Genomic DNA, 13092 nt, shown 5'->3' with positions numbered 1-13092 from the left:
GCAGAAAAAGCGAATAAAATGCTAGCTAAATGAGCTAGCAAGACAGATATGACCGTTAACAGTGTATCTAAGTGAAGAAGGCATGCAAAACGCGATCGCCCCACCAAGCCAGATAGTAGAGGGGTACAACAACGCCGGTACACAGATGCATAGCTCATACAATTATATTTTGTTCCAGTCAATGACAATACATGTTGAAAAATAAATACCTGCGTCAAATATATTGCATGCTAGTGCATAGCTAGCATGGATTTTTTTTTTTAAACCGGTGACCAGTAGATGTCCTCGTATACCCATATTTAGATCAAATGCACTTGATTTGTCAACAGTACTGTGAATGACAAGCCCACGGAATCTAGTATAATAATCTTTATACTCAGGTAGAGAGAGGCCTAGGTACTTCAAATCAGTGCTTAATTTGAGCCGGATCATGTCAGAACAGAATCCGGCACCTTTCCGTTCTGGACTGTTTTGTTCCGGAACCTATTTGGCCGAATCCTGTACCTCTCGTGCCATGAAAAATCATTTTCACTTTTTGCTATGTAACAATTATAATAAAAGCGATCAAAGTTCATTCGAGTTGCCTCTTCGTCAATTATCCTGCCCCCTCATCTCTCCAGAGTTGCACTTCATCATTTGTTTCCTTATAGAATCATAGCTGCGTGAATGGTTCTGGAGGAATTTTCTACAATTATGTAATTACTGCTGTCTATTCAGAAATAAATTAAATCATTCAGAATAGCCTAATATGTAATGAGAAGCACTATAATTTAACCACAGAGGACCAATAGCTTCTTTTTAAAAATAGCCTACAGTCGGGAACGCGAGGCAAATATGTCAGTGAAAAAACAGCAGGCAGATACAAAACAGGCCTTTTGCAATATTTCAAATACAATCGAGTGAAAACACAGGTTGGAAAGCAATGACTCTTGCTGAAAAGATAAGACTATGCTGTAGACTACCAAAATATTTGATCAACTTCCAAATATTGTTTTACAAAAGAGAGAGAGAGAGATAGGCTTTTGAAACGAGCGCATCGACAATCTCCAGCGAGTAAACTGCGTATCATTGGGCGAGTCAGTGAAACTGGAAAGCATTTTTAGGACTATAATTTCCTCCTCATATCGTAGCCTACAATATGTTTCTCCACAAACCTAGGCCTACATGCTATTGATGGATTCAAGACAAGGTCGTTTTTATTGATCTCAGATACTAAGTTTGTCAGCGTCAAAGTAGCCTGCCATTTCGATCATTTGTGCGGTATTAAAAAAGATAATGCAAAAGTCTCCAGTCATGTAAAATGATGTAGAATTGCATGAAATGCGGTTTTAAAAGGCCAACATTTTCCCGGACCCTAGGCTACTAAAAATGTTCCCCATGTGTGCACCTTCTATAAGTGGCTCTACTCTACTGCTCTACCCCACTACGCAAATGTGATGATATGTGTTCAATGCTTTATTATAAAAGTGATCCTCTAGCGCTCACTTTTTGTTCTGGCACATCCCGATTTACAAATTACCGCTTCAGATCACTTGTCTTCATGAAGGGTTTCATGTGAGCCTGGTTGCGTCCCCCATCTTATTAAAGTGTAAGAAGGCATTTGATATCACAAGGTATGCTGTATTGCCACTTCTTCTCGATTGCCATTTCTCATTTAGTTTGCCCCGACTTACCACTGAAATGCAAATCAGTTGTCAAATCAGTTTATAGAGAAAATGCATAGATGTATGAATGAATAATAATAATAATAATGTATGTGTCTAACAGATCCGTGAGTGTTCTCCAAAATGTCCCAGATATGTTAATATACAAATCATATGCAATGTAGACAGAGTGCAGAGAAAAGCAGACCCGATATAATTTGGGAAGCTTTTAATGTGTACATTAGGGGAATAATATACTCATACTCGGCAAAAATGTAATCTGAGTTAGAAATGGAAAATGAATAAATGAATATCTTAGAAAAAGCCCATAAAAATCTTTACAAGTTAAACATTTTTGAATTTAAGCAGGAATACAACCTTTTACTTTTGATGACAGCCAACAATTACAGGTTAAACTAAAATAAAGCATACTACTTAATGGCAAATAAACCTGGTAAAGATCTCGCCGCCTTCACAAAACGAATACACACCAAACCAGTTATAATTTTAATAGATAAAGATACAAATGCGTTAATTAGAAACAACAACATGATTGATGACCATTTTAAAAGCTTCTATGAAAATCTATATAAAGCAGAATTAAACAACAGACTCAATAACCCTGAAGCAATTATCAACAGACAAAACATTCCCCAGGAGAACAGCACCAGGAATGGACGGCTTTCCCAAAGAATTCTATTTAACATTTTGGATTAAAGTAGCGCCCCTACTTACACAAATGACAACACACTACATTTAAATGTAGTGCTTCCTCGTTCCATGTATCAAACAGTTATTTCAGTTATTTTAAAAGCAGGAAAATCTGGAGAGTCCCCTGCTGCTTACAGACCCATAAGTTTAATAAATTGTAACAATAAAATAAAAAATAGACAATTACAAACAAATACAACAACATGTTTCAGTTTAATAAAATATACTAAAAAACAAGATAGAGATTCATCAATAATGGCAGTTGATGCTGAAAATACTTTCCACCGTCTTGAATGGCATTTTCTAGTCAAAACTTTTGAATCTTTCAACTTTCCAGCTGAAATAATACATTTAATAAAAATTGGATACAAATGTTCTAAAGCAAAAATATACAAAAATAATACATTATCTGGCTGAAACTACTTTAGAAAGGGGCACAAAACAGGGATGTACTCTCTCCCCCCTCCTGTTTGCACTGGCAATTGAACCACTTGCAGAATGAATTAGACAGGACCTAAACATAACAAGTACCGGTAAACAGGAATATAAACTAATCTTATTTGCAGATGTTCTCCTGATATACCTGACAAATATTGAAAACTCAATGCCGCCCTTGCAAAAAATATTTTCTGAATACTCTAAAATCTCAGGATATAAAATTAAAGTGAAAAATAAATAAATAATGGGAATAGGAAAAATAAAATAATAACTCGTGATCTACAGCAATCCTTTAAGTGGACCACAAAAAAAAAATACTTAGGATGCTTAACATGTGACAACAAACAACAAATACAGGGGCGCAAGGTTGGTTTTAGAAGTGGGGATAAACACTCCAAACAGCCTACCCAACCGCTCAGAGGCGTCCGCATGGTCCTAAAGCACACCGTTGCCCTGTTTGTATCACATTCCAATGATACAACTGGGGGGGACAAAAATGCAATTTCAGAAAGTGGGGGGGACATGTCCCCGTCTCCCATCCCCGTGCCCAGTGAAAGTTTCGCCCCTGAACAATTATATAAAGATAACTTTATCCCATTACTTAACGATATATTATATAAACATATCTAATTTAACGGAACAATCTTCCATTAAATCTTACAGGTAGAATAAACCTCTTCAGAATGGGATGGCTCCCAAAGTTTCTATATTTATTCTCTGTAATATCAATCACCCCATCCGAAGACATTATTTTTTTAAAGTATACTAGGTCATTACAGACTTTATATGGGCAAATAACTCATAGAATAAAAAGGAAAGTAATTACATCTTCATAGGTCTGAGGGAGATTTTATACTTTCCAACTCGCCACCCAAGGCTTTTACTGTACTTGCGACATATAGTTAAATGCACTAAAGAGGAACAATAGGTACATATTGAAGATGAGCATGCTCATCCACAGAATCATTTTAAGTGTCTATTTTCAAAGGATAGAGCTAAGAACATTAACCCTAAATTGCTTGGTAATTGGAAATACATGAATTTTCATGACAATTTTGGACTGACCAATGTACATATTTTCAAATACATGCAATTTAAAAGTTTCAGATCATGAGATTTCGATTTGAAATCTTTTGGACACCAGAGCAATCTTGAGGAGAATCCTATTGGACACTAGAGGAATCTTGAGGGGAATCCTATTGGACACCAGAGGAATCTTGAGGGGAATCCTATTGGACACCAGAGGAATCTTGAGGAGAATTATTTTTGTGTCAGAAAAGGATAGTCATATAATATGTAAGATATACAACACCTTGCAGAGAGCCTATACAACTGACAATCTCTTAGACGAAAATATAAACGATTGAAACCAAGACTTAAAAAGAACTGATATTGACACAAGATGGAGGGAATGTTGGAACATATTTTTTTTAAACTAAATTTCAGTTATCGAAAATGTACACTTAATCCAGTATAAACTAGTGTATATAACTTATTATACTAGAGCCAAAATTCCCAAATTCTACTGCACAATGGCAGTCATGTCTTAAATGTAAAATTAAGTTTAAAAGTTGTCTTTCAGTGGTATTACAATGTAAATGTACTTTTAATCCATCTGTCTGCATAATTCAAGATATGGCATATGAGGGTGCAGTGATATACCCGAATGGTTGGACGATACTTTTCTCGTCAATCATCTTGAAAAAAAGTATACAAAAACTGGAAATCAACCAATCCGCCATAGTTAATAACACAATGGAAAGGAAAAATGCTTTGTTATCTAAATGTTGAAAGTGCGTGGGCAACAGAGACATACATAATTGTGCAGTTTGAGGCCATGTGGCGGAGAGTAATGCTGGCGCTGGAAATGGGGTTGTGAGCAGGTGGGTCTGGGCAGGTGAGATGTCGTTGATTTGTATTTATCTATTTAACTAGGCAAGTCAGTTAAGAACAAATTCTTGTTTATAATGACGGTTTACCAAAAGGCAAACGGCCTCCTGCGGGGACAAAAAATAAAGAAATTAATCAAATATAAATATAGGACAAGACACACATCACGACGAGACCTAAGACAACAACATAGCAAGGAAGCAACACATGACAACACAGCATGGTAGCAACAAAACATAACAACATGGTAGCGACACACAACATGGTAGCAGCACAAAACATGGTACAAACATTATTGGGCACAGACAACAGCCCAAAGGACAAGAAGGTAGAGACAACAATACTTCACGCAAAGCAAGCACAACTGTCAGTATGCGTGTCCATGATTGAGTCTTTGAAGAGATGGAGGTTAAACTGTCCAGTTTGAGTGTTTGTTGCAGTTCGTTCCAGTCGCTAGCTGCAGCGAACTGAAGAGAGGAGCGACCCAGAGATGTGTGCTTTGGGGGCCTTAAACAGAATGTGATTGACAGAACAGGTGTTGTATGTGGAGGATGAGGGCTGCAGTAGATATCTCAAATAGGGAGGGAGGGAGAACTAAGTGGGTCTTACGACGGGTATACAGAGATGACCAGTTTACAGAGGAGTATGATGGAGATGGGGGTGTGAGCAGGTGGGCCTGGACAGGTGTGATGCCGTTGATGTTTGTGGGTGTCTGTATGCTGTCGTTTGTATGTTTTGTAAATATACATCTTACAAAAATATGAAATCAATTTGATCTATGGGTATACGATGACACCTAGTGGTCGTAAGGTTGATTTGTCCTTAACCATAATTTATCTCCAGTTGCTGTTCAGTTTGTTGTGATCTGGCAGTGGTATTTATGTAAATTTTGGGGGTATCTGTACTTTACTATTTATATTTGACAACTTAATTTACTTCAATGTATGGGATACTTTTGAATCCCATACATTTCCCCTGATAGACCACCAAAAGTACATTTTGAATGCTCAGGCAGAACAGCAATCAAATCAAATTGTATTGGTCACGTGAACCTCCTGAGCGCTCTGGAGCAGATTGTCATCACAGATCTTTCTGTACTTCGCTCTGTTAATCTTTCCCTCGATGCTGACTCGTCTCCCAGTCCCTGAAAAAAAAAATCCCCACAGCATGATGCTGCCACAACCACTCGTCACCATATGACTGGTGCCAGGTCTCCTCCAGACGTGACGCTTAGCATTCAGGCCAAAGAGTTAAAGCTTGTTTTCATCGACCAGAGAATCTTGTTCCTCATGGTCAGAGTCCTTTAGGGACCTCTTGGCAAACTCCAAGCAGCCTGTTGTGCCTTTTACTGGGGAGTGGCTTCCGTCTGGCCACTCAACCATAAAGGCCTGATTGGTGGAGTGGGGCAGAGATGGTTGTCCTTCTGGAATGTTCTCCCATCTCCACAGAGGAACTCTGGAGCTCTGTCATTAATAATGATGGAGGCCACTGTGTTCTTGGGGACCTTCAATGCTGTAGACATTTTTTGGTACCCATCCACAGATCTGTACTTTGACACAATCCTGTCTCAGAGCTTTACGGACAATTCCTTCGACCTCATGGCTTGGTTTTTGCTCTGACATGCACTGTCAACTGTAGGACCTTATGTAGACAGGTGTGTGCCTTTCCAAATCATGTCCAATCAATTGAATTTACCACAGATGGACTCCAATCATGTTGTAGAAACATCTCAAGGATGATCAATGGAAACAGGATGCACCTGAATTCAATTCCGAGTCTCATAGCAAAGGGTCTGAATACTTATGTAAATAAGGTATTTCTGTTGTTCATTTTTAATACTTTTGCAAAAATGTCTAAAAACCTGTTTTCTCATTGTCGTTATGGGATATTGTATGTAGATTGATGAGGAAAAATGTTTATTTAATCAATTTTATAAAAAGGCTGTAACGTAACAAAATATGGAAAAAGTATTACCGAAGAATACTTTCCGAATGCGCTGTATGTCTGTGTATACAAATCACAGAAGTTGGTGGCATCTTAATTGGAGAGGACGGGCTCGTAGTAATGGCTGGAGCGGAAAAGGTGGAATGGTATCAAACACATGGTTTCTATGTGATCTCGCCATCACGGTTGACAACTCCCTTGTGTCCTCCTCCCAGAGTGCTAAGAACCTTGGCGTGACCCTGGACAACACCCTGTCGTTCTCCACCAACATCAAGGCGGTGACCCGATCCTGTAGGTTCATGCTCTACAACATTCGCAGAGTACGACCCTGCCTCACACAGGAAGCGGCGCAGGTCCTAATCCAGGCACTTGTCATCTCCCGTCTGGATTACTGCAACTCGCTGTTGGCTGGGCTCCCTGCCTGTGCCATTAAACCCCTACAACTCATCCAGAACGCCGCAGCCCGTCTGGTGTTCAACCTTCCCAAGTTCTCTCACGTCACCCCGCTCCTCCGCTCTCTCCACTGGCTTCCAGTCGAAGCTCGCATCCGCTACAAGACCATGGTGCTTGCCTACGGAGCTGTGAGGGGAACGGCACCTCCGTACCTTCAGGCTCTGATCAGGCCCTACACCCAAACAAGGGCACTCCGTTCATCCACCTCTGGCCTGCTCGCCTCCCTACCTCTGAGGAAGCACAGTTCCCGCTCAGCCCAGTCAAAACTGTTCGCTGCTCTGGCACCCCAATGGTGGAACAAGCTCCCTCACGACGCCAGGACAGCGGAGTCAATCACCACCTTCCGGAGACACCTGAAACCCCACCTCTTTAAGGAATACCTGGGATAGGATAAAGTAATCCTTCTAACCCCCCCTTAAAAGATTTAGATGCACTATTGTAAAGTGGTTGTTCCACTGGATATTATAAGGTGAATGCACCAATTTGTAAGTCGCTCTGGATAAGAGCGTCTGCTAAATGACTAAAATGTAAATGTAAATGATGTCATTGCGTTTGCCTCATTCCAGCCATTATTATGAGCCGTTAGGTGTGTGTATATATATATATAGTTTATTAAACTGGAGTATGCATATAACCCAAGGGTGGGCATTTCCAGTCCTCAAGGACCTGATTGTTGTCACAGTTTTGCCCCAGCTAACACACCTGACTCCAATAATCACCTAATCATGATCTTCATTTTAAAATGCAATTTGATTAATCAGCTGTGTTTGCTAGGGATGGAGAAAATGTTTGACACCAATCAGGCCCTCAAGGAGTTGCCCACCCCTGAATAAAAACCCATCTGAGTGCCACAATAAGTATGGCTACCTTTTCAGGTCACTGTGAAGAAAGCGTTCTTATAGCAACTCTATATTCTCGCGATGATAAAAATATAAGGGGGTGTCGGCGACGGTTGTCACTAGTTACCACAGCCATAAAATCAAAATGGTTTATATCGTAAAAATTCATGAAAACTAAAGCTTTTTTTGTCCTAATGTAAAGTTAGGCATAAGGTTGACAGTGTGGCTATAGTTAGGGTTAAGGGATTAGGGTTAGATTCAAATCTGATTTTAAAAAGAGGAATTGTAGAAATGGGCGGGGTTTTTTGACTTTGTGCCTGTGGTAACTAGTGACGACTGTCGGCGACTGCTGCTTTTTGCCGCTAGTCGCCACCAATACTTCAGTGGTCGCCACAGACAAAACAGCGTGCGGGCGTCGGGCGCATGCCAAATACTTTCAGCTGTGAAGTTGAGCGTGTTTATGAGACAACCGGGAGTCTGGAGTGCAGGAACAGTTGTAGCCTAATCGGGTTTTGTTTTTTGAATCATAAAAGCAAAGGGCACAAAATTAAGGTGCATCGCGTTGCCAGCTAGTTCTGAAAATTGACAACCACTCTCCAGTGAGTGACCTAGCGCTTGTGGAAATGGCAGCTCCCCGTCCGATAAAAGGTATTCTGAAGAACAAGAACAGCGGGACGGGTATCAAAGTGGGCCCAGCCGAAGAAGTGCCAGTAGAGACTCCAGAACAAGTGGATCCTGGACTTCTGGAAGATGACCAACAGTGAGTAGACAGTCAGTTAGCTTGCTAGCTTAGTTTCTTGTTGACACCGACAGTTTAGGTAACGTTAGCTTAGCTTGGTCTGCGTTGGTTGCTGCCCTGGCTGAAAACTTTATGGACTTGCTAGCTAACGTAAACTCGTCAGCAATGTGCCAGGTAGTACATAACGCTAACTAGTTAGTTAACGTTAGCAAGTTAGTTGTCATGCTTGCTTTCCAATTCACTCATATTGTTCTCACTAGGACTGTTAACTTACCAGTTAATGTTGGCTAGCCAATTTGCTAGCTAGTTTGCCCCGAGAAGGTAACATTGGCTAGCTACGTTACCTAGCTAACGTTTGCAACGTTTCAAATGTCTACTTGTCGATGTCAGTTGATAAGGTGGCTAGTTAATATTTTATCCGGTTTCACACCTGTAATCACACGTAAATTTCATCAGCCAACTCACTGATGCTGTTTTAAAGGTGGGTGATGAATGGGTTGACTGGCTAGTTAGCCAAATTATAGTCTAGTCACAGACATTTTTACCAGCGCAAACAAACAATTTGGAAGTGTTTTTTTTCTTTCTACAGATATGTTTAAACCCAGAGACGATTTTAGTAATTAGTTAAGATTTTAAGAAATGTTATGTTGGCATCAGGTATGTTAGCCAGCAAGTTACCCATTCCAACTCTCATCACACACACATGATGTACAGCAGTAACTGAAGGATTCAGACCTGTAAATTATAGACTCATTCACCATTGTGTGGTGGGCACAGACTGTCCTATACAGTTTAGTTTCTAAGACCGTGGGTAAATGTGGAAGCAGGATGGTAGCTTACTGTACACTACACCCTTAGTGCCTAGAGTGCCATCAGTGAGAGTATCTGCTGTTAAGGCACTGACTTCCACATCCCAAGCTATCACGTTATATTTACACCATGGCCCTCTGGGGTTGTCAGAACTGTGGGGTTGTCAGAACTGTGGTGAGTTTATGCCTGAAGTCAGGCATTGATCTAATTCACGTTGCACATTAAACTGTCAGTGAGCTAGTCCTTTTGAGCTGTTCAGTTGCTCAAATGATACCACTAGGAAATACACCGTGGCTAATTGCAACATGAGTGTTGTTTTCTCAATTCCAGCTTGTCTTTTTAATGAAGAGCTGGTGGTCCATGTGAAGATGCACAGGTGGATAGAGATGGAGGTTGTTCGAGTTTCAATAATTAATGCTCGTGATTTATATAGTCCATTTATGGTGTTAGGTGGCTAGCCTTCATACAACCTACTATGAGACTCATAACTTACATTTACATTTTAGTCATTTAGCAGACGCTCTTATCCAGAGCGACTTACAGTAATGAATGCATACATTTCATTTCATACATTTTTTTTTTTCTGTGCTGGCCCCCCGTGGGAATCGAACCCACAACCCTGGCGTTGCAAACACCATGCTCTACCAACTGAGCTACAGGGAAGGCCGTCCATGTGAAACTGCCGTCCTTGTATGGCCTATTTATCAGTGAATTCCATTCCCAGCCAGTTCTGTGTTGATACCAAAATAGTCTCTCTGTAGGAAATGGGTAAAAAGGTTTCCTGAACGATTCTCTTTCTTCAAATGTAGTGGGATGAGACCAGCACGACTGGCTGCGCTGTAGCCTACTCCTTCAGTTCAAGCTATGTCTGTAGCAAACAAACAAGAACACGCGCAGACAGCTGCATGCACACACCCCTTCAGCACCAGAACTCATAGCGTGTTGTTTATATCCCATCTCTCTAACAGTCCTCACAAACCAAAACCACACACATGGCTTATTTTCTCATCACTACTCTTCTTAAGCTCTTTCCCAAATTTTTGCTTAAGCCCTCTGTCTGTGTTAGGGTACTACTTTCAGTCAAAATCAGATTTAAATTTGATGGATGAGCAGTAGGGCCGGGACGATACCATTGTCGCAACGGTTTTTTTTCCATGGCAAAAATTAAACCACAAAGCAGACAACTCTTTGGTCCTTTAAAAACCTGCTGTTTGTAAAATATTGTGTGCCATAGCTTGGAAAATAAATGTCACTCTGGATGACAACCGGTTGAGAGGATACCAAGACAGCTTTTCACTTTGAAGAATCTCAAATATATTTATTTAGCACTTTTTTTGCTTACTACATGATTCCATGCTATTGTTATGGCGAAACTAATCACACATTAAGTACTTTATCCTTCAACACCAATTCTATTTGGCTATATCATCTCAAGGTTAGCTTACTGCATTCAGTTTGCTGTGCTGGAGGAACAATGAATCAACTAAAGCTATCGGAATTGTATCCATGTTAGGCTCATTGCCACAGCAGTGGAATATTCCCATGCTTTTCTAGATTTAAAAAAATATATATATTTCACCTTTATTTAATCAGGTAGGCCAGTTGAGAACAAGTTCTCATTTACACCTGTGACCTGGCCATGATAAAGCAAAGCAGTGCGACACAAACAACAGAGTTTCACATGGAATAAAGGAACATGCAGTCAATAATACAATAGAAAATGTCTATATACAGTGTGTGCAAATGACATAGGATAAGGGAGGTAAGGCAATAAATAGGCCATAATGGCAAAATAATAAAAAAATAGCAATTAAACACTGGAGTGATAAATGTGCAGAAGATGAGTGTGCAAGGAGAGATACTGGGGTGCAATGGAGCAAAAATAAATAACAGTATGGGGGATGAGGTAGTTGGATGGGCTATTTACAGATGGGCTATGTACAGGTGCAGTGATCTGTGAGCTGCTCTGACAGCTGGTGCTGAAAGCTAGTGAGGGAGATATAAGTCTCCAGCTTCAGTGATTTTTGCAGTTCGTTCCCGTCATTGGCAGCAGAGAACTGGAAGGAAAGGCGGCCAAAGGAAGTGTTGGCTTTGGGGATAACCAGTGCAATATACCTGCTGGAGTGCGTGCTACGGGTGGGTGTTGTTATGGTGACCAGTGAGCTGAGATAAGGTGGGGCTTTACGTAGCAAAGACTTATAGATGACCTGGAGCCAGTGGGTTTGGCGACAGATATGTAGTGAGGGCCAGCCAACGAGATCATACATGTCGCTGTGGTGGGTAGTATATGGGGCTTTGGTGATAAAATGGATGGCACTGGATCCAATTTGCTGAATAGAGTGTTAGTGGCTATTTTGTAAATTACAACGCCGAAGTCAAGGATCGGTAGGATAGTCAGTTTTACGAGGGTATGTTTGGTAGCATGAGTGAAGGATGCTTCTTTTGCGATATAGGAAGCCGATTCTAGATTTAATTTTGGATTGGAGATGCTTAATGTGAGTCTGGAAGGAGAGTTTACAGTCTAACCTGACACCTAGGTATTTGTAGTTGTCCACATATTCTAAGTCAGAGCCGTCCATAGTAGTGATGCTAGTCGGGCAGGCAGGTGTGGGCAGCGATCGGTTGAAAAGCATGCATTTAAGTTTTACTTGCGTTTTAAGAGCAGTTGGAGGCCACGGAAGAAGAGTTGTATGACATTGAAGCTCGTCTGGAGGTTAGTTAAGTGTCCAAAGAAGGGACGGAAGTATACAGAATGGTGGCGTCTGCGTAGAGGTGGATCAGAGAATCACCAGCAGCAAGAGCGACATCAATGATCTATACAGAGAAAAGAGTCGGCCCGAGAATTGAACCCTGTGGCACCCCCATAGAGACTGCCAGTTTCTCATTCTTTAAGTAATGTATTGCTTGGGAAAACGTGTTCCTATCTGTTGCTAGTTTTTCCTCCAGTTGGTGGAAGATTTTCATGCAGATATAATAAAACCTGCATAAAAACAATAAGCACATTTTTCCACCGGAGATGCGTTTCCATCAAATTGACTTGTTGCAACTAAAACAATGTGCTTTAATAAACTGCATGCTTTACTGAGTTGAAATGGGAGGACCACGCAACATATCATGGACATTTACTGCTTGTTAAGTCAATATTTGCGGTTTCCACTGCCTTTTCTCGCATGATTCATTTGACCAACACAAAAAGATCCTACCGTGCCTAGAATATATGGAAAATGTACCGATTTTTAACCTCTCTGGGCTAGGCGGGACGAATTCGTCCCACCTACGCAGCAGCCAGTGTAATCCAGTGGCGCGATTTTCAAATACCTTAGAAATGCTATTACTTCAATTTCTCAAACATATGACTATTTTACAGCATTTTAAAGACAAGACTCGTTAATCTAACCACACTGTCCGATTTCAAAAAGGCTTTACAACGAAAGCAAAACATTAGATTATGTCAGCAGAGTACCCAGCCAGAAATAATCAGACACCCATTTTTCAAGCTAGCATATAATGTCACAAAAACCCAGAAGACAGCTAAATGCAGCACTAACCTTTGATGATCTTCATCAGATGACACACCTAGGACATTATGTTATACAATACATGCATGTTTTGTTCAATCAAGTTC

General features: G+C 40.6%; 1 protein-coding gene across 1 annotated transcript in view; it reads left to right on the top strand.

Annotated features, from left to right (window-relative positions):
- Window positions 1-8264: 8264 nt before the first annotated feature.
- Window positions 8265-13092, top strand: part of ppp1r2 (protein phosphatase 1, regulatory (inhibitor) subunit 2) — a 33116-nt gene continuing 28288 nt past the window's right edge. Inside the window, exon 1 of the mRNA XM_014149747.2 lies at window positions 8265-8678. Within this exon, the coding sequence (XP_014005222.1) occupies window positions 8542-8678 (137 nt within the window). The 5' untranslated portion in view covers window positions 8265-8541. The remainder of the gene's footprint in view (window positions 8679-13092) is intronic.

This window comes from Salmo salar, chromosome ssa16 (assembly GCF_905237065.1).
Source record: "Salmo salar chromosome ssa16, Ssal_v3.1, whole genome shotgun sequence".
In the NCBI taxonomy this organism is placed as follows: domain Eukaryota; kingdom Metazoa; phylum Chordata; class Actinopteri; order Salmoniformes; family Salmonidae; genus Salmo; species Salmo salar.
This window is presented reverse-complemented; position numbering and strand designations above follow the sequence as displayed.